This window comes from Clavelina lepadiformis, chromosome 9 (genome assembly GCF_947623445.1).
Source record: "Clavelina lepadiformis chromosome 9, kaClaLepa1.1, whole genome shotgun sequence".
Classification (NCBI taxonomy): domain Eukaryota; kingdom Metazoa; phylum Chordata; class Ascidiacea; order Aplousobranchia; family Clavelinidae; genus Clavelina; species Clavelina lepadiformis.
In genome coordinates, this window is record NC_135248.1 from 13,549,851 (window position 1) to 13,576,228 (window position 26,378).

The window sequence follows — 26,378 nt, forward strand, 5'->3', positions numbered from 1 at the left end:
CAAGCACTAACATAAGCCTTAGAATCAACACATAGCATAACCTTCTTGATTCGGTAACAAAAATTTAATGTTTAACCGGGGCAGAGAAGAAATGTTAACGCAATTTTTCTCTCAAGAAGATAAATTTCTGTACTGTAAAAACATCGAACGACTTCTTTCATCTATAGGTCTATTTGAGTATAAACCAAAAGAATGGAGGTTATTCATTGACAGCTCCAAACAAATGCTTGAAACGCGTGCTATTTCACAACGAACATACGTTTGCCTGTGTTTCAATTCGTTTTAAAGGAACACTACCAAAGTGTAAAGATGATCTTGAAGAAACTTTCTTATACTAGAGTGCATCTAAGTACTTCACTAATGCACATCCTGAGATAGGTATATTTCTTCGTGTAGTGTTTTGCTGTGAATACTCTGTGGCAAATGAAAAAATTGATTGCTTGTTTATTTCGTCTCTTTTTACAAATTTGGTTTGTTATTACCAAATTACTGCTGTTTATTGTTCACTTCAAGCAAGTTTTAATCTGGTATTAGAAGCTTAATCCCACACATAGCAATATGTTTAAGAGAATCTGTTGAACATACAAATAAATGGGGCATTTTTTGTGTTGAATACATGGAAAAAAATAGACTTAGGCTATGCAGCACTTTTTCATTTAGCAAATCTCATTGTGTCTTTAGCTTTTGCTCATTCTTACGGTTTTAGTGCTGAAACACTTACAACAACATTTAATAAAGGCTGTTCCTTAAAAATAAATGCAATCTAGCTTCAAAATTAAAAGATACTAAAATGTCAAAATTCGTTACCGTCTTATAAACTAGAGCTAATTTGCAAAAAACAATGGCTTATTCGAGCTCGGGGCCTCTGATATACTCTAAAATCGTTCTTACCTTCTAGCCTATGCCAAAATTTTTCCGTTGGCCAGTGTAATTTATCTACGTGTCAGCTTCAACTACATGTAACTACCATCGCCAACACATTGTTTTCCTTGCTGCACTAGTTCTGAAATGCTGCTTTTTTCTTGTTGAACATTTCACTCCCATCTCTCACGTTTTATAAGCTCGCACTTCCACCAGCGACAATACGCACTTACGGTACGCAGAGAGGCAGATAAAGAAAATCAGCAAAACAAACAGATGAGCTTCCTACGCTAGTTATGATGATAACAACTCATTAGACATTTTATAAGCAATAGTATTACAGTACAGTACTATGATCTTGATTATGCGTAGTATTGAGAAAGTGTACAGCACCACCCCACCTACAATAAAAACCGTTTCTTTCAGACTATTTCTGTTGTAACATTAAAACTGTTCGTCTGACAAGAAGTTTGACTGTTAGAGTATTCTAACTGCACACAGCAATAAAGTCAGATAATTCAACAAGTAATCTAAGTTAAGGTAAGATAAGTTAATTAAGGATAAGTTTAGCTCTGCAGATCAATATTAGATTTAACGCGTAGAGCGCTGTAGTACGAATCACGTAAATGCAAAGTAATTAAACTGGTGTCATGTTTCCTAGACACGGTTGAAATATAGTACAGCGCTTATTGTTAAACACACGAAATAAAAACACAAATAACATGATAAAGTCATCAGATCTGCAGGAGAATTCCGTAGGAAAAAGGTTAATTATGACAATTAGCACACCACCTCGCAAAAGGTTAAGAGCGCCTTTTGTCGCTACAACAAAGATTGTTAGGGTTCATTCTAATCTAAAACAAAATATTCAAATTTGATAAACTCTTATTAAAGTGTTCCAAATTTTTTAAGGTTCAAGTCGTGTTTACTTTGTAATGAAATGGTTGTATGTCGTACCTAATCTTGTAAGGGCGACCAAATCACCACAACGTTTGTCGGTTGAAAAATTTATTGTCCTCGATGTAAATGAGCCTCAAGGTCATTTATATTCGCAGTTTGAAAAATATCAGCTCTAGGTTGACTGAGTCTTTATGTAGGACATGTTAAAACTATGCCGACAAATTATTACCTGAAAGATTGTTAAAGATCCTTTTGTATGCAAAAATAAGATTTCTCTGATTTCGTTGGACGTCTTACGTCGGGGCTTTCAAAATCTGTTTCGACCAATCACAGGGCAGCATATTTGTGTTGTTTTTCAGCGTCGTAATTACTCTAGCCCAGGGGTGTCCAACCTTTTTCGCCAAAGGGTCATATGCGATTTACCAATGATTGCGCGAGCCACTTGAGTGTTTACTGCTAGCTTGCCAGTCTAGAGCAAGGGCAGCCAACAAGTCAGAGACCATGAGGATCAGTTTTACTGTGTTAACCGCAAAGAGCCACATCATATGCATTGGCACACATAAACATCACCCCGTCTGTAGGTCTATTCCTCACTCACATGCACACCGTTAAACTACATTTATGGTACATATTACAAATCATCATAAAAATGACAGAAATTTACAAGTCATATATTGCTCTCTGTGTTACAGTACTTATTAGGACTTTTGGCAATCCTTTTCCAATACAATATGAACGAAAGAGCCGCGGTTTCCCCAGGGTTGCTAGCGGTTGGCACGTATTAAAATTCCAGGTCACCTGCAGAATTTAGATACAAATTGGCCTGAATTTGACAAATGTGTGTTTTTCGGCTCAAAAATCAACTTTAGGCTTAGGCTTATCTAACGGATAGGCTATGTGCTTTTTTCCACATTCCAGTAGTCTATTAGGCTATGTGGTCTCAAGCAAGTTTAAAAGCAAAATTTCATTGCGGCCATATTTGTGTGTTTACTGTCTTCACTGCAAAGAACCACATCATACACATCGGCACACATTTACAGTTGGCGTATTAAAGTTCCAGGCTGCTTGCAGAATTCAGATAAAAATTGGCACGAATGAAAGAAATGTCCATTTTAAGCCCAAAAAAAAAGATTTTTGACTTGGGGCTTAGGCCTATGTAACAGATGTGTGATTTTTTCCACATGCCAATATGATGTAGCCTACTCTCATTTACTCATTTTATGATTTACTTTCCGGCAAAATTTTATATGGGCCCCATCTGGCGGTTTTCGAGTAATTGAAGTTTTATTACATAAAAACAAGCTAGGCTTGTTAGCTACTTAGGAAAATGCCTTTTTTAACTGCGTAGGCTTCGTCTCTAAAAACGTTACAAAATAATAACAAAAGATTTTTTCAGCAAATAGGCCTACTCATTTTTTAACTGTGCCTTCTAATGCAGGTTTGCATTATTCTTGAGCTCTTAAACAACTATATCGAAAACGCCAAAGGAAACCACATAACAAACCCCATCATAAGCTCCTAGAGTAAGAGCTTTAGATCCATAAATTACATAGTTGAAAATTAACCAAGCAACCTTAATATTGATCTGCACTTATTCCTATTTTTCCAATCCAATCTCAAAGTGCTTAAGATAGCTATAACCTCCCAGCCTTAAAAATCTCCTGGTGTCGAGCAAAAGACCCGACACATTTGAGTAAGGGAGAACGTTACCATGCAGCTGAAGCAAAAATTCAGCTATTGATGGTCAGCGCTATACATTTTTGCTCGTCCCAGCCTAGACTGCAGCTGTTTGATTTTTCTGAGTGTCATAACCTTGAAACTCAAACACTAAATTCGAGCAACTTAGGCTGTATTAAAAACAGAACAGAACAGACCTAAAACAAATAGAATCAGTTAGGCGAAACGTGAAAGCTATATATAACACTTATATATGTGAACTCATACTATTAAGCATTGTAAACATTAATTACCCTAAACTATATCGGATTAAGTTTGACAACAATAATATTTTAAATAATAAATTGGTTAATTTTAAGCAAAAGAACCTAAGAGCACAGTTTAAGTGCACACTCACAGGTTGTGACCTGCTGCAAGTAAACATGTGAAGTTGAATGAGTCTGTGATGGAATGACAATGACAATGACAAATACTGTCATTTGTTTAATTTCATGTTTACTGTAAACATTAATCTCCCTAAACTATGCTATTAGAGTTGAATATGCTAACAACAATAGTATTTTTTACTTAGAGCAAAAATTGGTTATTTTAAATTTGCACGCTACTGTTATTACTGCTATGGCATTTTTTTAATTTCCTTGCTGGCTACTATTGGCAAATTTTGTATTTTCTACTTTGGTAACGAGTGGCTGGTAATTAGAGAGTTATTTTATTGGCTGCTGGTAGCCAGTTTAAAAGACAGTATTCAGGTAGGATTAAATAATTAAGTTAAAAAATAGTTTGTAAGATTAAAAGAGGCCAACTTTGATAGTTGCAGCATTGATCAAAACAGTTTTGCAACAACAAGATTTTGGGCAAAAATTTCAAACAACTGTCTATAAAAGAAACCATGCTTTCATGACTGGTTTTAAGTTGATAGTTTGAAAAGTTTACAAATGCTTGCTAGAATATTATATGACAAACAGTGGTTATTTAACCTTCGTGAGTATTATTTGCTGCATAAAGTTAAAAACTTTTTAAAACTGATAAATCTCAATGCATGGAATGAAGTGTGATACTAATAACTGCCTTACTTGTGTTTTCGACTGCAAACAGTGTGTTTCTGTTAGTGTGTTGATTTCTATTCTCCCTCATTTTTTGAACAATTACACAAATTAAATTTGAAGACTAATGGAATAATATTTAATTATTTCTCATTCATGGAGAAAGCTCAAAGGTAGGATTTTTTCCAAATGTCGGTTGTTCTTTGCATTGATGAATACTTTTAAATATTTCACCATTTTCAGAAACAATGAAAACATCAAGAAAACAACCGCTAAAAAGCAAAAACCCCCAACCAAATGCCAATCAAATTGTTATTACTAATGCCACATACATAAAAATTGCTTCCATTTTATTTGCTGCGGCTAGTATCGCTGCAATTGTAGTTTCTACTCTGTCAGGTAATATAAGGAGTTTTATATTTAGAAGCAAAAGTTATATTTCTTTATGAAATCGTTTTAAAGTTCAACGCTGAATCGTGTATGATCAGTTTTTGATGCAGTTTTAGTTATAGTTATCAGTTTTTGATTTTATTTATCAATAATTTTACATTTTTATTGGGGTCGTGAAAATTTGACTAACTTTTGCTTCACATTCTCTATTTGATATCATAGAAACGGCAACTTTAAAATGCCCTTGATTTTCTAGCGCCTTTATACTGACAAAAAAAGCTACTAGCTACCTTTTGTATTCTTCATTTGCCATGAACTATTTGTTATGAAAATATTTGTACAATGCAAGAACTTGCTGTTAGATCTTTTTAAATTGGCATAGACTTCATTCATTCTTTGTTTACGTTGCATTGATAATATTGTTGTAAACATAGTTGATGGTGACTCTGTTTGGGTGGTTGCTTAGTATGGGAACTTGTTTCAGAGGATGATAAATTTTCCAAAACAAGTTGAACTTGTTCCCAAATTTCTGAATTACTTATTATCAATCTGAACATTCATGTCAACGATGGAAACTAATTTTAACTGCCAATTTACAAACCCCGTGTCATGATAACCATTGATTAATGACATATTATTTGGTGTACTGTATTTCTTATTTTTTTGTCTAAAGTGGCTCGCGCAAAAATGTTATATATGATACATTATATATATATATATACACGGGCGCCGAAATTGGGTGGACAGGGTGGATTTTTCCGCCCTGGATTTTTTTAACAAATAATAGCGATTTTATGTTCAAAAGGTTATGCAGTCAAATCTGGTTGATTGCATTCTGCATAATCACATAATTTGTTTTATCGCATAAAGGGCGCAAGTCCCAAACCATAGCCTACCATTTGTAAAGATAATACTTCAGTTTATCGCATAACGGTTTATTGCATAATCCGCTTAATTGATTAAAAATGAACATAATTTATTCGATTATTCAAAAGGTTTTAAAAGATAAAATTGAAAACAACGCGCACTGGGAGCACACAGGCAATGCGTAAGCTTTGTGACTTGTACTGCGCTTTGTTACGAAACAATCAAACCAACAATACTCAATTTAAGCATTAACACGTGGCTGTCAATATGCTCACATTAACATTCGCACTGTTTTAGTTTCATTTAAGCGTTGCGTTAAAATGATGACGTAATATGTTCAGAAGTTTTACGAAACAAACAAGTTGAAAAAAACGACAACAATAAAGAAAGCTCTGCTGACGCAATCGTTGTGACAACCCAAAAAAATAAAGAAGTTCTGCATGTACTTCATACAATTCGCCAACGACTACAGTTTGAAGAGACGGACATGGCCACATTTGTTCGCTTAAAAACACAAATGCAAGAAAGCATGTTTTCATCTTTTGCGTGCTTGAATGAATGAATGATCGCTATACACAATAAACGTTAGTGTTTTGCGTGTTGACGTATTTACACGTGACCAGCGTCGCATGTCAAGTAAGAAAATAAGTGGAATTTGCACTTTTGCATAAACTCATAATTTGTTTAGTCGCATAAAAAGGCTTGGCAAATTGACTATGTAATTAACCGGATTCGACTGATATGCTTTTGTTGGAAGTGTTTTCCCATCTCTGGTGTTACGTCTGTACAGAGAAACATAATGACCAAAAATAACCTTGGGACGACACATGCGAAGAGTTTAAAGAGAATAGTGAGAGCAAAACTAGAAGAGGTGCAGAAAATCACGGACGATAAATACAATTGAGCTATAAGTGTTAGGTTAGCATAACCAACAAGTCTAGAATTTTTATAAGAAGCAAAAACTTGTAGCATGGCTGTTGTCGCAAATAACGTTGATTAGAAGTATATTTTATCTTATTTTGTGTTTTTACAACAATCCTTGACATGGGGAATTCCCAAACATATGAAACCATTAACTTTTCCGCCCTACATTTTGTAAACTTCGGCGCCTATGTATATATATATATTTATATATATATATACAGGGTTCCCATACCGTCCTTATTTTAAAGGTCCGTGTCTTAGAAAATATGTTTGTCTTTTTTTTAATACATGTCCTTATTTTCACTTGCGTCCTTATTTTTAGGGCAGAGGTTCGTAATTTGGGCATTTTGAAACCTTTAGTATAATATACCATTTTGTACCAAAGGGATACCAAAATTAAAAACATGCAGATAGTGTCTTGTTTTTTTTTTGTTTTTTTTAGGAACATTGGTTGCTTTTTTGCTTTTTCCTGTTGTGCACTGTTTAAGGTGGTATTCGTCTTTCGATTTCTAGTCATCCTTATTTTTGAGTTTAGACCAATGGCAACCCTGTATATATATAAATGTTATATACAGTCGAAATCGGTTAATCGCACATCGGTTAATCGGATAGCATTGCATAATCCCAAACCATTCCCATTCACTTGTGAAGAAAATTCAACGATAGGAATTCTTGATTGATTTGTAGACTTGTATCACTTAACCGCATATTTCCTTTGATGAAGTGAAGTTGCTGAAGATTATCTTCACCAATAAACAAAAATCATCGCAAGATCTCCCATAACCCGCAGCGATTAAATACACGGCAAGACACTGAAGACAGCAGTTGTGAATTAAAGACTGCTGTGATTAAATTCACCGCAAGGCTGAAGGCTATAGAGACAGTAGCATGTAAATGATTTGAACAATAAAGTAAAACTTCACGAAAAAAGGCCTTTTCTACAGTGATTATGAACCACAAAACTACGTTTCATTTAAGGATTGTTACGGATCGTTGCATCACAATAGAACAACAAGACTAATTTTTATTTAAGGATTGTTACGTTGCAAAGCGCAAACCACGTGTCGAAATCAAAAACTAGGAAGCTCACTTGCTGCGTCATAATGCATTGTGTCATTCTAAAAATCGGCGGAGGAGCAAGAATGCGTGCGCCGGTGTTTAAATAAGAGAATAGCGGAGAAAATGTAGGAAACGCATACATCGGTTAATCGCATAAAAAAGCTTGGCAAATTGACTATGCGATTAACCGATTTCGACTGTAGTAGTTAATGGTTCAACTTGTGATTTTGGCCAATTGCACTATGATGAATTTTTTTTCATAAATAATGCAACACTTTTATTTGTGGAACAGAAACTATGTTCTTGATGAAAACTCTAAATCGATGATCTTTTGAAAAGCAGGTTTTTTTAAATGTCATAAGCTTGCTTACAGCCTGCCACAAGCCATGCTTGGATACTTGGAATTGGTCGTTGCACAATGTGTGTTTTTGTACCCCATTTTATATTGTTTATTTTTAATGAAATAGACTTTTTAAACAGGGTCAACTGATCCATGCATAGAAATCAGAAGAAGCAGCGAAGATGGTTTGCAAAGGAACACCTGTCCAGGTAATTTTTCTGAAGGTTTATAATATGATCTTGTACTAATTTCACCTGTGATGTAATAATGTCAAAATAAAGCTATTGAATTTATGGCATAGCACCTTTTTTGGGTAACATTAAAGCGACCAATAGATATGCAGTACGTAGCTACTTGTGTTATTGATACCCACTTATTGGTGTGAATAAAAATTGCAACCAAAAATACAAAAAATCTGAACTACAAATCGTAGGAATGGGCCAAGCTTATTATTGTTGCTGACAGCTTGATGCTCATTGGCACAAAATAAGATCAATGTAATATTGAAATTTGTGTAAAGGCTAAGTATGATAAATGATAGTAATAGGATAAGTTCAAAATATCGCTGAATGTCATTTATTAAAAGTTTTATTTTTGCTGTATTCTGTGTAACCCACCTTGACGGTACCTAAAAATTCCGCGCCCCACCTCATTGCAAAATAAAAAAGCATTTAAACAAAACAATAATTTATTTTCAATAACTTTCCTTAATGTGACGGATGTAGTTGTTTTTGGGAAATCAAACGTTTAATTCGAGGCTTTGTAGAAGATAATGCACATCTTTAATCAAGAATGTAGAATATAATGCACATTTGTCATCTCTCGCGCCCCCCTTATGAATCTTACACGTCCCCCAGTTTAAGAACCACTGCCCTAAGTCTTAAACATCTGATTACTTTTTCATTCATTTCCGCTTGCCATATCACAAAGTTTGCAAAAATTTAAAATTAGAGATCACATTTCTCAAACAAAATAAAAACAGGATATAGCTTGGCACTCTGAAGGTTAAATTTATATTTTTCTATATTTATATTTTATTATATTTATATTATATATTATTATCATATTTATATTTAAATTATATTTTGTTCGTTTGATCGTTTCTTTGAATAAAATACAATAACCATAGAAAAAATTGAGCAATTTTGTTTAATGAGCTTTATACGGTAACCCATACTCCTTAAAATACATTGCGTTCTATAGCCTGGTGTGCTTTATGTATGAACAAAAAACTAATCAAAGCAATTTATTGACAGTGTGCCTTATAATCGGGTGCGCTTTATGGTCCGTAAAATACAGTAATATATTTAATAATTCTTTATAGTTACCTGTGTGTGGACTGTGGTATTTGTGCAACATCGTATTAATTACTTTTTTTAAAAGTCAACATTCATTTATCACGTTCACTATTTGCATTGCAATAATCAAATAATATAGAATGAAATAAGCACATATGATCAACAAATTAACTTTCAAATCAATCCACATCCATGGCAAGATATTAACTTTGCAAACAAATTTTAGGTGATCCTAAGGAACACCACATTTTTACCAGTAGATCCCATTGTTTCTATTTTCAGGTCAAAAATTTTAGTACTACATCATTTAAACTTAGTTTAATGATTTTATTTGTTTGTAGACGTTGAGTGTGATTTTGATGTCTCGCTTTGCTCCTTTTCATGTCCTTTTGGTTATGAAATGGACAGAGATAGATGCCCAGTGAGCTGTAAATGTGCAGTAGATACCAACTCATTCCAAGGAGATATTCAAATCGAAGAGGCTCAATTACCAAGTTTTTTGAAGGTGGGTTGCAAGATTTATATTTTATTGAACTTGTATTAAGTTTGCTCATATGTTATATTGTTACTACATTAGAATTCAGTTAGCACATTCGCATCGAAATCAGTCGACTTTGAATGTAATAGATGTTTTCCGTTAAGCTGCAGCAAAACAGTTCTTGGCTTACGTGGAAAATGCAATTAATACATTGTACTGCTGTTATTGAACACAAAACATTGGTGTAATAAGGTTTGCTTAGGTGGTAGAGTCTTTCTGAGATGGTCAGCTATTACTCCGATTTGACTTTTGTTCATAATAAGCTATTGGTATTGAAGCTATTTTCTGAAAGAAATTGAAAAATCTGGGAGGCAAATTAAAAACCACATTTAGAAGAAATGTTTTACTTACTGAAATAAGTTGTATGTTTGAAGTAAATTTTTAAAGTTGAAATTGCCATATTCAGAGACTAAATCCAACAAAACTGAATAGCTCTTTTGCTTTGGTCTGACGCTAATCTAAGCGCTCATCATTGACAGCGGTTTGAATGGATGACCTTTTTGCGGCAAAATAGATACTTTCAGAGATTTTATGTTCCTGTTGTTTAAAAGCTTTTAGTAAATTCTCAAAAATTATCAAAACTTATCTTTATAGTATGTTTTAATTCTATTCTTTATTATGAAGCTTCTTATCAAATAATGAACCACTATAAAGTAGTTGGTAGTAATTTGTATTAAAATATAGTGAAGCGGTGAAGGAACTAAACCAGGGGTGTGCAACCCGCGGCCCGCGGGCCAAATGCGGCCCGCAAAGGAAAAATATGCGGCCCGCGGAGAAGTGACAATTTTGAACGGTGTGCGGCCCGCGAAACGAGTTTTAATTTAGTTTAGTCTGCTATGTGCAATCAATTCCAATCCCCTTGCAGTGCTGAATCAAACCTTGGCTGATTGTGTGTGACGCAACCATACCCTAACGATTAGGGTATTGTTGCGTCACAAACAGACGATTAGGGCCTAACGGCTAGCTTGTGCAAAGCAAGAACGCAATTCACAAAGATGTCAATTGCTGAGCAGTTAGCATTTCAAGGAAAATGTAGACGCTTAATTTAAATTGCAGTTTTCTTTAGAAATTCCTGCGTCTTAACTTATATTTCTGCAAGGAGATAACCCCTACTAAAGTCACAAGACCAATAACGAAAGAAACTGTTATTGATTTTGTGCTTTTAACTACGTGTATGTTAATTAAAGGTGTGGCCCGCAGTTTCAACCAGTTGTTGGGATCTGGCCCTCTTGTACAAAAGGTTGCACACCCCTGAACTAAACTATTAACATCACAAACTTGAATAGACTTGGCAGGCCATGTTGACGTTTATTTACATTATTACAAATTGCTCCCAGTTATTACTCGAATTCCTCGAATCTACCCTTGAGATATATTTTAAATACACAGCAATTTTATACCGGTTATAGGCAGGACAGATAACTCTAAATTAAACGAAAAAGGTTAATTGTTGCAGAAAACTGCCTTGTGTTGCGCTTTCTGCTTTCTTGTCTCTTCTCTTTTATAATCTTGTTTATCTTTTATTTATTGTTTATTATGTGTTTGATTTCCGTTGTACTTAAATTGCTCTCCAAGCTAAAATGTCTTTATTAGTATGTTTCAATTTTTTTTCTTCCCTTCCCTCGACTGTTTTATCTTATGACGCGACACTTAATCGAAAGACAGTTTATCGAACGAAACTTTATCGAACGACACTTAATCGAATGACAGCTGATCGAATTGACAGTTGATCGAACCGACAGTTGATGGAACGACACTTTATTAAAACGACACTTTATCAAACCGACAGTTGATCGAATCGATTGTTGCTTCTCCCGCACACAGTCATAGCAAAACGTGGCGTACAGTTGCATTGTTTGCTGTAGAAAATTGAAATTTGGTGACTTTTCATAAAAAATGTTCAGCTATCTGTCCATGTTTGTTTGATAAAGTTGTATTTTGTAATTTTTGAGATATTGTGATATTTATATAATTTTGCTCTCTCTCTGCATTGAATTGTATTACTCAATTACGCACCAATAACTTGACTAACTATTCTCTTTCGTTCTCTTCTCAAAACGGGGGCGCGGCGTAACAAGAAGAATTTCTAGAAATGTGTCACTTTTAGAAATACCTAATTTACACTAAATATACTTTCTTTAGTTTTACAATTATGATGTATACAAGAAGCCAGATGATTTTTCTACTAACCTGTAAAAATCTGATCAGTCTACGACGTATAGTTTTCTAGTAAATAACGATTGAAAATGTGTGTGCGGGGTCGGCCACACCTAGTTTTTTAGTAAACTTGCGAGCTCAATAAGAAGCAACGGGCCGTATTCTTGTGATAACTTATTAACATGTTTCGGGCCGGACGATTTTGCATGACGGGCCGGCCGCCATGCGAAATCGTCAACTTTATGACACAAATATAAAATATAGATATAAAATATAAATCGTCAACTTAATGATATATACATCACAATTCATTAATGCACACCATTACAAAGACCGCACATTACAATGGCTCATTGTCTCAATGTTTGAGAAACACGCAAAAATCTTGCTTGAAGATATTGTGAACGTTTGTCGTTCGATCAACTGTCGGTTTGATCAACAAATTTTTATATTCCAAGTTTTAGTCATAATTATATCAGAAGCATTTTCATGCCCATTTTACAATCCGAATAGAGCTAATGACTTGAATTGAATGATGAATCAGAGGGAAGGGAAAGGAGAGTTATTTGAACCAACTTCAGTTTTTATATCGCTATAATGAGCCAATCAGCGAAAGATTCTGCCATTTGCATCATGATGCGTGTACAAAGTATTTCATAGAAATGACCAAAAATCTACATCTTCTACGTCATCGAGATTCTTTACCACAAATATCATCTAACTTCATACACTCTAGATATCTGACGCTGCCTAAAAAACACTCATGTACTATGTCAAATATGTAGGTTTAGGAATTAAATGTTTGAATGACATGATTAATGAAGGATAGTATAGCTTTCTAAATATTACATTTCATCTAACTAGAGAACACTCACGCTTATTAAAATTCCAATTATATAAGTTATTACAATTTACTATTACATTTACTCCTACAACTATTATCATGGTAAAGTGGGTTGTGTTATCAGGCTGCCCCAATTTCGTACTTCGCACCCTTGTCTCCTGGAAATCGATGCCATTGTAATTATTTGAATACAATAAAGAGCAATTTGCATGCAGATGGAATCCAAAATCAAACATTAGGCGGTGGTTATTTGTATTAAACAAGCTTTTGTAATGACTAATGAATAGTAATAAATAGTTATTTGTTTTTGAATTTATTTGTATATTTGTGAAATTTATGTCAAATTTTATCAGATAAAAGTACTTTTTTTTCACAAATAAAGTCATTGAAATTACAAAATATGGCCTAGTGCAGGGGTGGCCAGACCTGCTTCATGCTCGAGCCGCATATAACAAATTCCAGTTTTAAAAGAGCCACAACACAAACACAATAAAAAACACAAATTTACTCACTCACAAAGAAGTGTAGCTATTGATTAACATTAGTGCTGCGAGGTAATACTATGAGTCTCCATCAACTCTTTTTGCAATTATTAGTATAGCCGTAACCAAGACTCCCTGAGGTACAGCTTCAATCTGACAGTTTACTTAACTTCAGTGTACAAGTTAGCACATTTCTGTACAATAATGTACTTTTTGGAGTGTAATTTGATTATTACTAACAATGAATCCATTGCTAATACGTGTGATAGAACGCATTGTTTCATAATCTGATCAAACAACTCGTCTAGACCGGGAAAATGCATGTCCAATTTAACAATGCTAATTTGTTAAAGAGCCGCAATCAAAGGCTCAAAGAGCCGCATGCGGCTCGAGAGCCACGGTTTGGCCACTCTTGGCCTAGTGCTTACTTCTTCTGAGAAAAAGTTGAAGTGAAGTGAGCTAGTGAGTAAGTGAGGTCAAGATAAGTTTTGAAGGATTATTATGGATGAGTTAAGATTGTGCATTGATTTTCTCAATTCAATAAAAAATGACAAAGATTTTCTATATTTTTATTTTCAGGTTTACGGTTATGAAGAAGATGACGAATATCAAGAATTTTCACTTCAGCATGGATCATTTGTTGAAGTTCCAAATTTTAATTTGCGTTGGAATGAGGACATTAAGGATCAAAAAGTAATCATTTATTTCGAAATGGACGTTAGAATTAGTAAGTTCTGCATATTTTCATGCTGAAGAATCAGTTTTTAGAATTTCTACCACCTAAATATTCCAGAATCAGACCCACGAGCTGTTAAAGCAATCAAAGAAGGACACATTGAATTGGAGAAGCGTTCATGTTTTAAATTTAAGCCTTACTTATCCTCATCAGGTTCATCGTATATCAAATATATTCGAGACAGTGGATGTTGGTATGTCCTAGATTTGAATATTGTAACATATTGTTATAGCTTTTTTAACAATTCTTTTTAAGTTTTTAAAGTTACTGGGATGATACTTGATGCCACTTTACATAAGTTGTTCAATTACTTAAGCAAAAGATGGCATAAAGTTTCGATTCTTGACAGTGTAATTTAATTTTAAGTTCTTGGTTATTAACAATTGTTCTATTGCAATATCGTTTATAACAGAGATGTACAACAGTTAATTTTTCTCTGCAACAACACAGACCACTAGCAAAAAGTCATTAAACAAAAAAAATATGAGAAAGCTCTTTCAGCCAAAAAAAAACACAGCAAATAGTGTAACAGATGACAGATGTTGCATGTAATGTACAAATAGTAAAAATTGATTTGTATGAAATATCAAATACACATGCATGTAGCCTATGTAGGTGGAAAATGTACAATACTCATCAAATCAAATTATTAAATCAATCAATAAAATATAGCCATTAGTTTTATTGCAAACTTTCTCTACAAATAAGCAATAATCCAACTTCTTTTGATTCATTAAAGGTGTAAAATGCTTGACAAGAATTAAATTGCCTGTAATTTTGTGTCGGTTAGCATGGATTGTTGTTATTTGGCATTCGTATTAACACGTCTTCTGTATTCCAACAATGAATACCCTGAAAATTGGACAATTTAACAACAAAAACATGTTTATCAAATCAAAAATTCTTTTTTTTATAACATTGTATGTTCTTGCACTCACAATCATGAAAGTAGAAGATGTTGAGTTCTCACAAGCACAGCACATTATCACATCCCTTCTTACCCTAGTAATCGTCATCTATACTGCATTTCTTTTCAAATGAAATTGAGTTTGAATCAGTGCTATCTTCAATATGAACATTTTGCAGGTCTAAGGTTGGGAAAATACCTGATGCTGATACTGGCCAAGATCTAAGCATTGGGTATGGCTGTGAACGCTGGACTACTGTCGCCCACGAACTATTACACGCCTTTGGTTTTATGCATGAACAATGTCGGCCAGACCGTGATGAATTTATCAAAGTTCACTACAAAAATGTTCGAAAAGGTTTGATACTTCTATTCCTCTTTTTATCATAATTACTTTTGATAAATTGAAAAACTTGAATCTTATTGTGACAAACAAAAAAGGATGATTAATTGTTAAATGCTCAAAAACAAAATTTTTAAATGCTTTTACTGTTAATGCAGTGGTTGTGAAATTTTTAACCTTCACCAACAGCCAAATTTATCATTTTATGCTAATGGGCAACTTATATGGAGTTAAGGAAACAGTGTAACATATGGTGTGTCACATATGAAGGTCTATTTTACTGTTCCAGTGATGAAAGGCTTAAGCAATTGTACCAAAGCTGTCAAAGACTTGTAACCCCTTTTTAGTGGCTGTTACTTGAAAGGTTCCACAAATGCACAGTCTTTGCAATTCATACATTTTTAAATAATAGTGTTGTGCGTGAGTTGGCCACATCTCTTCAGATGTGTTTTTTGAGCGGCAAACAAGTCCAGTTACTGCCAATTAACTATAGTCTAGATCAGGGGTGTCAAACTCAATCGCACCAGGGGTCAAAACTCAAAACTTATTTAACGCCGCGGGCCGTAAGGATAAAACTTGATTGAACGTTTCGTGACACGAGTATATGAATTGGAACAGTCAGCGAAACAGCACCAAATTTATTTTTTTTTGACGGTTTTGGCTGGGAATAAATCGATTTATTCTATCGTATGATGAGGCAACTGTTGTGCTGCTGTATTGTGCGATTTGTTATAACCTTGTTTCTTGCTTGAAAAAAGTAAATTATACTGCACAATGGTCTCGCGGGCCGGAAATAGTTCAATGTATAAAATAGCATTGCGGGCCGGATGTGGCCCGCGGGCCGGGAGTTTGACACTTATGGTCTAGATCAGGGATGTCCAACCTGCGGCCCGCCTGAGATTTTTGTGCGGCCCGTTAGTCATTTTCACTCCAAAGGTATGTACTTTATGTACCCATTTTTCTTGAAATTTAATAGGTTCTGCGGCCCATTGAATTATTTCCCATGTCCAAGGACATCCCTGGTCTAAATTAACAATAGTGAGAATTTTGCTCCTGTTTGTCTGAAATTAGTGTATGGATACTGTATGCTCAATCATACTTTTTTAGGAGCACAATTTCTGAGCATGCTACATGAAATAGACTGTGTTGGTACATTATGTTTTGACCCATAATGTGAATAACTAAATTTAAAGTTCCATTTAGTTAAGTCTTAAGCAATAGACTTTCAAATGTCATGAAAGTGCAATCGACTCCGCTGAAAGATTATTTTCAATTTGATAAATTGACAATTTGCTTTCACTTATTGGTAGTTACTTACAAAAACAGTGAGTTTGGGTTTATCATATTTTTATTGTCAGTTTTGCTGAGTAATAGAATGTTTTAAGGGAAGGATCACAATTTCCATATGATTCCACCGCCACTTGTACTAGATTTGGGATCTCCGTATGATTTTGACTCAATTATGCATTACGGAGAAAAGGACTTTTCATCAAATGGAGAAGTAGTTCTGGAGAAGTTACCTGGTAAAAAATCTTTCAATTTGTGCTATACCTGACTTATATCAATGCTAGCTTGCTAGGTGGTCAACCGGCCAATTATATTTAGTCGTTGTCGAGCTTCCTTGTTGCATTTGCAACTGCACCATGCTTCCTCTGCTTTTTGATTCATACTTTGGACGTTAACTTGCTGTTTGTGTTTGTTTGTGTAATGGCACAGTAAAATAGATCGCAGGCCATCACCTCGCGTTAAAGTGGAACGGCATGAGCAAAAGGTTGCCCACTCTTGGCAGAGGAATTTGAAATATTTTTTACTACAATTTGTTACTAAATGCTGCATGAACTTAAAACTTTCTTCCATGCAGATGCCTGCTCATGTGATTTCTATTATATTGAAATATGATTTTAGATACTCTGACAAAAGGAGTACCTGACCGTAGGAATGACTTATCTGAAGAGGATATGAAGGGATTGAATGCAGCGTATTGCAAAAACTTGAAAATAGGCAACAGTGGTACAACTGGTGGCAGTGGTGGTTCAACTGGTGGCAGTGGCGGTACAACTGGTGGCAGTGGCGGTTCAACTGGTGGCAGCGGTGGTACAACTGGTGGCAGTGGCGGTACAACTGGTGGCAGCGGAGGTTCAACTGGTGGCAGCGGTGGTTCAACTGGTGGCAGTGGTGGTTCAACTGGTGGCAGTGGTGGTTCAACTGGTGGCAGTGGTGGTTCAACAGGTGGCAGTGGCGGTACAACTGGTGGCAGTGGCGGTTCAACTGGTGGCAGCGGCGGTTCAACTGGTGGCAGCGGCGGTTCAACTGGTGGCAGTGGCGGTACAACTGGTGGCAGTGGCGGTACAACTGGTGGCAGCGGAGGTTCAACTGGTGGCAGTGGTGGTACATCTGGTGGCAGTGGTGGTTCAACTGGTGGCAGTGGTGGTTCAACTGGTGGCAGTGGTGGTTCAACAGGTGGCAGCGGGACAACAGGTTTTATTTTTAATCTCTTGTTTTCTCGTTATCATGCATTTCTTTTTCCTAATAACAAGAATAATAATTAATATTTTTTTACAAGTATACCGTATACCTTTTGGATTGTAAAGATCAGATTTTCTGTCACTGAAGTCCACTGCAGTGTCACCGACATATTAAAAAATTTTGTTGCTTGTCAGTTTGTTATTATATGTCTCACAGTCTTATTTGATTAACAATTGCTGTAAATTTATTCGTCTTAAAATTTTACTTTGAGTTTTTCAAACTGTAAATCCTGTTCAGAATTTTTACAATGGAAGTTAAGTCATTACAATACAGTTGTTAATCAGCTACATTACGTGTCTTTTTAGACTTATATTGTCACTGTTTCATTGAACCAATGGAATGTGTATTGTAAAAAAGTTTTAGCAAACCTTAGTTGTTTCTTAGGGTCGATACGTTGGAGTGATTTTGGACCATATGGGCAGTGCACATGTACAAGTGCATTTTCCTTTGCTGCACGTACTTGCATTGGTGGAACTTATACTGTAAGTACTTTTTTCGATTTTGTTGGTTGCTTGTGGAAAGGAATGTTCCTTAACAAAAATCCTATTAACAAAATGTAAATATGTTGAAACTGAAAGTTCTGTGAAGTGCTGAGTATGTTGTGCTATAGCGACATTGTTCCAGCACTCAGAGAAATGCTGTTAAACTGTAAAAAAATTAACCTCAAGAGTGTTGTGTGTTAAAATGTTGAGTAAGCTATACATTACAAGATGGTAGTAAAATTTACAATTCAATGACATAGTAAACATATATCAGTATAAATCAGAATAAAATCTTAAGTTTTATGATTGTTTTGGTTTTACAGTTTGTTACATTTAATTTTCTATTTATAGTTAGTATTATGGTGTATATGCAGCAATGCAGAAAGAAGTTTCCCAACACGGTTATTTACAGTAAAAGGCAATGCATTGCTAATCATCGTCCAACACATTGCACTTCAGCTCAGTGGGGACCCTGGGGCAGTTATGGACGATGTTCCAGAACTTGTGGAACTTATGCTTTTAGACAGAGGTTAAACTCGTATAAATATATCCCTAAATAAATTTGTTGTATTGCAAAATGTTTAATATCTTTTCAATATTCAAATTTACATAGACTGAATATTATACAATGGTAAATTAGTTTTTACTAGGTAAAGTTTTGTCAAATTGGGAAAAAGGGGTTAAAATAAGTTGACCATAAATCAAGGGCGAGTCAATAAATTACCATAAACCCTGTCATGATTAGCAGCGATTTTGTAATAACATTAATCCTTTTATATGTACCTGAAAAACATTTTTTTTAATTTGGTCACTGACATGTCTTTGGTTTAAATTAAGCTTGTCTTGGGACCTGAATCTCACTGGATTCCCACATTCCCGGAAGTTAAATTGCAGATTTTATTTACAAAGCCAACAAACCTTGTTGTAATGTGTGTGAGAGGTCTAGCAAAGGTTCATGTCGAATATATTCACTTTCCAAGGACAGCTTAATCTGAAAAATAAAGTCGCCCCAAGGACAATCAGTTGCAAGCAAAATGTTTTTGGCGAAACGACAAATATTGTTGAGAACACTGCAGGGATGTCAATCACCACTGGTTATGGACAGCAAAGAAGCAACGCTTTAAGACAGGCATCTCGTGAAGATTGATATTGGCCCTTTTCTATTCAACATCTTGATCCATTATCAACCAAACACGATATCGTATAAGTTCACCTACATGGGCGACCTAGGGACCAATTAATTGACTAAGAGATAAGACACACTAATTGTTTGATATAACATAGCCTAACTACTTTGCATAACTGACAATAACATAAGTCTATTTTGGTGTACCCCAGACATAAGATTTGCAGCTAAAAAAACCTAAACTGTATTGAGCATGTACCAACGAATAGAAACAGTGACAAGAAAAATAACACAAATCAACTTAATGTCCAACTTGACTCCAACTCCAACTGATAAGTAAAAAAATAATCGCCCTAATTGTTATAAATAGATTTTTTATATTTTTGAGGGATTTTCAAGGGTCAATGAAAGCCACAAGAAGGCTAGCTTAGAGCCGCGGTTGGGATTCACTGCTATAACTCATTGACATAAACCTAATTGATCTAAACACACTCTTGCAAGGCTTAGACAAGGTAGTAGTAGGCATGATTCAGGATGTCTTATCCTTTCAAGCAAAGTTGAAAAATTTGAGCTCTCGACTTGGTAAGAGTACAGTAAAAAACTTAGGACGACTGTTAGTTGAAGATTGTCCTGAGATAGAGGTTTACTTTCTTTGATTTGGAAAGGTGGTAGATGTCATTGAATTGAGTTTTCATGACGATTTTGTGACTTCAAGCTCCAACAACGAAATCCTTTACAATCGTGAAGAATCAACTTCTGGGGCTTGAAGTGTTACTGAAAGGAGCAAACCACCAACTATTTTATATCTTTTGTCTTCCTCACGCAATACGGGGCATGCGAGTATTGAATAACAGCATGATTCAGTGGCTGCTCTAGTGAAGTTGTACTGTCTGGGTGGCAGAATAATGTCTGGCTTACAAGAGCATGAAAAATACAAGTTAAATTTTAGACTAGTAATATGTGCATGCTTTGTTTTAGGGAGAGAGTTTGCCCTGCAGGTTATGGTAAGTGCTATGGAGTCAGTGCTAGTACTCTACCCTGCACTGTCCCGAGATGTACTTCTGGTGGTTCAACTGGTGGTGGTACAATTGGTGGTGGTACAATTGGTGGTGGTTCAACTGGTGGTGGTTCAACTGGCAATAACTGTTTAATAATTTTCTGCTTTTCTGTTTCCCATTCGAGGCTAGAGCTTGGAATGCTTTCGGTGCTGTTGTGAGAAATTTTTTGGGAAACAGAAAAGCAGAAAATTATAAAGATCTCTTAAGGGAGCTACTGCTTAGTTTTGAAGATTTGGGATGCAGGATGAGCATCAAAGTTCACTACTTGAAGAGCCATGCGGATGAGTTTCCAGAAAACCTTGGGAAAGTTAGTGAAGAACAGGGTGAACGTTTCCACCAGGATATTAAAATTATGGAGGAACGTTATCAAGGTCGGTGGGATTGTCATATGATGGCCGACTATTGCTGGAGTTTGAAAAGAGAAATTCCAGATGCTGCTCATAAAAGAAAGTCCCTCAAAAGAGCATTTTTAAGCTTATAAGTGAAGAGTTCATATTTTATGAAAGCTCTTTTGTTGACTGTTTCTGAACTCGCCCTGCCCAAGTCCCTTTGAGTCAATTTTTATTTTGGCACTTTGCTATTTCTGTGTGTGTCTTCAGAAATTCTGCACTCCGTTGTCTATGTGCATATTGTGTGAACTGTAGGCTATAATTCAGATAATACCTTGTCACTGTCCTATCGACAGGTTCGTCAGCATAATGTAGCGTTTGATGTTATTATGGTTGCTCTTTTGTATGCCTATTTTTTATTCCAAAACATGAAATTTTAATAAAGACAACGCAAATTTGTGTGAATATAATATAGAATGCTTGTTTGCTAATTAAAGCTAGATTATTGCAGGTAAAACAGTGTTTATTGCATCAGAATTCCTTGTTTTGACAACAGAGGGGGGGCAAAAATTGATTTTTTTCAAAAATTAGGGATATTTCATATCTCAAAAACGTGATGTGATAGAAAAAATCTGAGTTCATTTCGGATTCAGCGCCCCAAAATTAGCTAAAATGAGTTGTCAAAACCCAAACCTGAAAAAAAAAGTTGAAATTTTAGACTGGTAATATGTGCATGCTTTGTTTTAGGGAGAGAGTTTGTCCTGCAGGTAATGGTAAGTGCTATGGAGTCAGTGCTAGTACTCTACCCTGCACTGTCCCGAGATGTACTTCTGGTGGTTCAACTGGCGGTGGTACAACTGGTGGTGGTTCAACTGGCGGTGGCACAACTGGCGGTGGTTCAACTGGTGGTGGTTCAATTGGTGGTGGCACAACTGGTGGTGGTACAACTGGCGGTGGTTCAACTGGTGGTGGTACAACTGGTGGCAGTGGTGGTTCATCTGGTTATACAGGTATAACTAAGATTTTTTCATTTTATTGGTTATGTTGATAAATATGCATTGCAGTTATTATGGAATATACAATATATATTCTATAACTAGATCTTTGCATACTTACAACAAAACAAATCATGCATTGCAATTGTTATTAAAGTAATTATTTTAGAGGAAACTTAGGTTTTCACTATTTTTTAAGGTAGGTAATGAAGAAAATTATTTTACAAAACATCTTATAGTGGGAGTATGAGTACAGGTACATACCCTCTATGCAATGCAAGCTTTATCTATCAAACAGCTTGCTTAATATCCATAAAAATCTAACATGCTGCTTAAACAGTGCCAGAAAATTATTCGTTATATGTCATTTTTTCAATTACAACGTGGGCTTTTAGTTCATTGCTTGTTCAAAAGCTTCCAAACCTTTATAAAAAAAGAAAAACAAAACTTAATCTTAAACTCACAAATTAGTAACATATTCCATTATTAGCAATAGAAGTATGTTAAAATGAAGGCAAGGAAACTTCATGCCAAGATAATGTCAAACCAGAACTTTTTCTTCAAGATAAACTTTTTTTAATTACTACTTTTTCATTCTCTTCTTAACTCAATCATTGAAGTTGCTTGATAATGGTAGGTTGAAAACCATTGAAATTCGAAGTAATTACAGTAAAACGTTTTAGGTTAACATTCAAGTTTTGAAATGCATAATTTCGCATTCCAAGCCTGTTTTTATGTTTAGACTTGATGTGTTATGAATACTGAAACAAATTTATTCAACTGCATTTGCCAAAACTGTGGATGCAACAATTCAAACCACGTTTGTGTTACACGTTCCTACAATAAAATATTATCTTGTTGGGTAGTAAACTGACAGCTAGCACTTTACTCAAATATTGGAGTTTTTTTGGAAGTGCGGCTTGAATAGTTTCAACTCCGATATTCCTTGTGTGTATATTTAGACCTAAGTATATTTAGAAAATGGTTTCGAAAGCCATTCATGCCATTCTTGTTGAATCTCTACAATGTAAACTGTTGTGAATTTTTATAAAACTTGTATTATTTGTCAGGGCCCAAACAGTGGGGTCAGTTTGGACCTTGGAGCAAATGCAGGTGTACTAATCAATATATACTTTCTCATCGCTCTTGCGTTTATGGAACTATTACTGTAAGTATCATTGGACTTTTTCATTTCTTTGTTCAAAATGAAATGGTAACTAATGAGTGTGCATAGATTAAAGATGCATTAGCATTTGCATGATGCCATAGATTAGCAACTCCCTTTGCACAGTTGTAAAATGATCACAAAATAAATTAAGGCGTATAAAGTTGTGCGTCAAATGTTAACAGGTGGTGAAATTGTTACAGTAATGAAAATATCAGAATGTTTGAGTATTTGATTTCTTAAACAAGTGTTTTATTACAATCGAGCAGTTGCTGTTACATTGCATATGCAGGATTGTGAATATCACTACCCCAACACATACTCATTCAGGAGAAAGAAATGTGCTGATAGTGACCGTCCTAGCAATTGCCAGACGCCATCTCAGTGGGGACCCTGGACCGCATATGGACAATGCACCAGAACTTGTGGGGACAACTCATACCAAATCAGGTTAAACTGTTTGGCGTAAATATGTTACACTTAAGCTTTGCCGATAAAAATGACATAAACTAAGTGCTGTGTAGAATATAGAAGCTATTATAGAATAATTATATAGCTATTATAGGACAATAATGTAATTATTACTGAAGCCAGTTTTAATTGAAATAAAAATCACAAACTAAGAAAATTTGACCTTTTATCAATGTAATTTTATTAAGTATAATTTTATTATACCGGACATGGAATAACTAAAAATACTTTTGCCAGCGATTAAACAATTTTTTAGTCAAATTTCACAAATTTGCAATTCATTTTTGTGTAGTTGATGACAACTATGATGTCATAAAGTGAAGTTCACGCGCTTAAATCTGGTTCTTTGATTGATATTTGTTAATGTCGGATCTCATGTATTCGACATAAACTAGGATTAATTTATACGTTTTTAACCTTATATTTTTAACCTTTAAATGCCTAACTGAAACCTTAGAGACACATAGCCCCTTTGTCTTTCTATATTTTAATTATATACAATTTTTTCACAGCAAATTTCTTTATATTTTATATTTATATTTTATATTTAAATTTTAACTCATCATAATTTCCTAACATGTTACCACCCTAACAGCTGGCCATGGGCAAACATTTAAATTAATTTCGTTAAAGCGTTTTAAATTATACCCTGTACTCAAACTGTACTGAAGTGACAACAGGAAGATTTTGTGTAAATTACGCTCGAGCTAGCTGAGCTTTGGTGTATTGGTACGAGTGAAAGTAGATGCTAGGCCACAACTCACCAACCTCAGTCACCAAGCATATTTGTTTTTGCTTTTATACGTCATAACAGCCGCCATCTACTTCAAAATAAAGTTAAATTTGAGATATTTTTTGCAAATGATTACTTAACCACTACGTATTATCACAAAATGTTTTCTTCGGTGCACTTACTGGCAACAATCCCTCGACTTAAGGCCGACTTGTTTTTGAACTTGCCCTTCACTAGTAAGACATGCAAGTTTTCGCACAACGACCCAGAAAGAACAAAGCATTTTATGAGCTGTTGTATACATTTCGCAAAATATTTGGGCATCTAAGATTTAAATACGTGTGTCTTGCTTTAATCATGTCCAAACTAACACACAGCTCATGGATTTGTATATGTATGTACAAGTGAAGGTAGTAGTAGACTCGCTGATCGATATTTGCTCTTTAATTTATTTATTTTAGTCAAAGGTTGGTTGTAGACTTTCTTACAAAGCCTGAAATCAGTTAAATTCTGCTAATTTACGGGCAGTTATTTGATGTATTGTTCGTGTTATTTGTTTAGGTCTAGAACCTGCCAAGGAGTTGTTGGAACGTGCGTTGGACTAAATTCAAATGCTATAAAGTGCAACGTACCACAGTGTACAAACGGTATTTGACTTACCAAATAAGAAATTCAGGCAAATGTTCCATTTAAAACATTTTGCTCAACTGGAATCAGCTTATCCTTCATTTCTTCAGCGCGTCCGCAATGGTCCGCTTGGTACGAAAGTGTTCCTTGCACGAAAAGCTGTGGTGGCGGCTGGAAATGGTATCGACGTCATTGTCTGAAAAAAGAAAGTAGAACTGGAACCTTAGTGCGGTGGTTTGATAAGGATTGTCCAGGTGGAACAGACCCGCGTACAACCGAGTCTGCACCTTCATCATGCAACACTCAGCCATGTATATCTGGTAGAGTTGGGCTGTACAGCGAAGAGCCAAGTAATCGTTTATCTTTAGTACAACACAGAGCAGGATACTTGACAGATGGCACTCGTTGATAAAAGTCCAATTTTTGCTACTTTTCATTCATTTAATAAATTAAATATATTTCTAGTGATCAAGATGTTCAGGAGAACGCCGATAAAACCGCTCAATAATCCCTGCCCAGCTTCTAAAACACTCCGGTGGGTGTTTGGCGATTTTAACGGCGACCTTAACCAGGATGCAATGTGTGGAGAGGACAGTGGCATTTTGTAAGTTTTCTTCTCACAACTTTGTCCTTTACAAAGATTTGTCTGATGTGCACGGTCTTGTGTTAACAGCCACATTTTGTACGGGGATACATCTGGACGTTTCGCTGCACTCGGATGGTCTGGTTACATGCAGGACTGCAGTAGAGGGGCAAAATATTCAGCGGATTTCAATGGTGATGGCTTGGATGATTTGCTGTGTCAAGACAAAGAGAAAAAGTAATGTCATTGCTTCATTGAAAATTTTTGTTACAGAGGAAAGTGTTTGTACATGCTTCGTTCACTGACTTGTTTTTTTTTCCGGTGTAGAGGTTATGGGGCGTTTACTACTAACTTGCTTCGAAAATATTGTCAGATTACTGCAGTATTTCTTCTCTTTTGACAGATTGTTGTCAGTCAAGCTGTCAAAAAATGCAATCTTCGATGCAGACGCGGTTTTCGAATCTTATTTCTGCACCGGCGCCAGTGATGAGGTCATTCTTCTCGACGCAAACGCCGATGGTAAAGCTGACATACTTTGCAACCATGGCCGTTCCAGAATTGAGATTTTGCACAGTAAATAACCATTGCTGTTGCCGATTGTATTTCTTTGCTTAATAAAGTTTTTGTTTATGGTCTGAAATAGTGTTTAATAACTTTTTACCAACGTTAAAAATGTTAATCTAAAGTGGTTTTGAACAGAAGAAAAAAATAAGAAGTGTAGGAGACACGCAGAATGCTTATTTGGAAAGCCAATTTATATAAATATTACAATTTATTATCACGACCGCCACAGTTGTATGCGCCAAAATTATCTGCGATGCAGGGGTTCGCCGGTAGAGGACGTCGTAGGATATGCTCAATTTTACGATGTTCAAGTCTACATTTGGTGGTGGTATCTTTAGCTTTTATTTCTTTGT

General features: G+C 35.3%; 1 protein-coding gene across 1 annotated transcript; it reads left to right on the forward strand.

Moving 5' to 3' along the window:
* The first annotated feature begins 4,479 nt into the window (after positions 1-4,479).
* LOC143470494 (uncharacterized) lies at positions 4,480-26,095 on the forward strand. Its single transcript, XM_076968665.1, has 19 exons — positions 4,480-4,654; positions 4,725-4,880; positions 8,202-8,270; positions 9,701-9,864; positions 13,960-14,107; positions 14,174-14,309; positions 15,203-15,381; positions 16,752-16,889; positions 17,272-17,844; positions 18,277-18,374; positions 18,749-18,903; positions 21,635-21,897; positions 22,953-23,050; positions 23,340-23,497; positions 24,813-24,898; positions 24,989-25,228; positions 25,344-25,482; positions 25,552-25,698; positions 25,865-26,095. Exons 2-19 carry the CDS (start codon positions 4,730-4,732, stop codon positions 26,040-26,042), a joined length of 3,120 nt encoding a protein of 1,039 aa, XP_076824780.1. The 5' UTR covers positions 4,480-4,654; positions 4,725-4,729; the 3' UTR covers positions 26,043-26,095.
* Positions 26,096-26,378: the final 283 nt, after the last annotated feature.

What these genes read in the sequence shown, in the direction of transcription:
- LOC143470494 (XM_076968665.1), top strand. Translation starts at nt 4,730, where the DNA reads ATGAAAACATCAAGAAAACAACCGCTAAAAAGCAAAAACCCCCAACCA. An exon ending in CTACAAAAATGTTCGAAAAG is followed by an intron (nt 15,382 to 16,751) that starts GTTTGATACTTC and finishes GAATGTTTTAAG; the next exon opens with GGAAGGATCACAATTTCCAT. An exon ending in CGTACCACAGTGTACAAACG is followed by an intron (nt 24,899 to 24,988) that starts GTATTTGACTTA and finishes TCATTTCTTCAG; the next exon opens with CGCGTCCGCAATGGTCCGCT.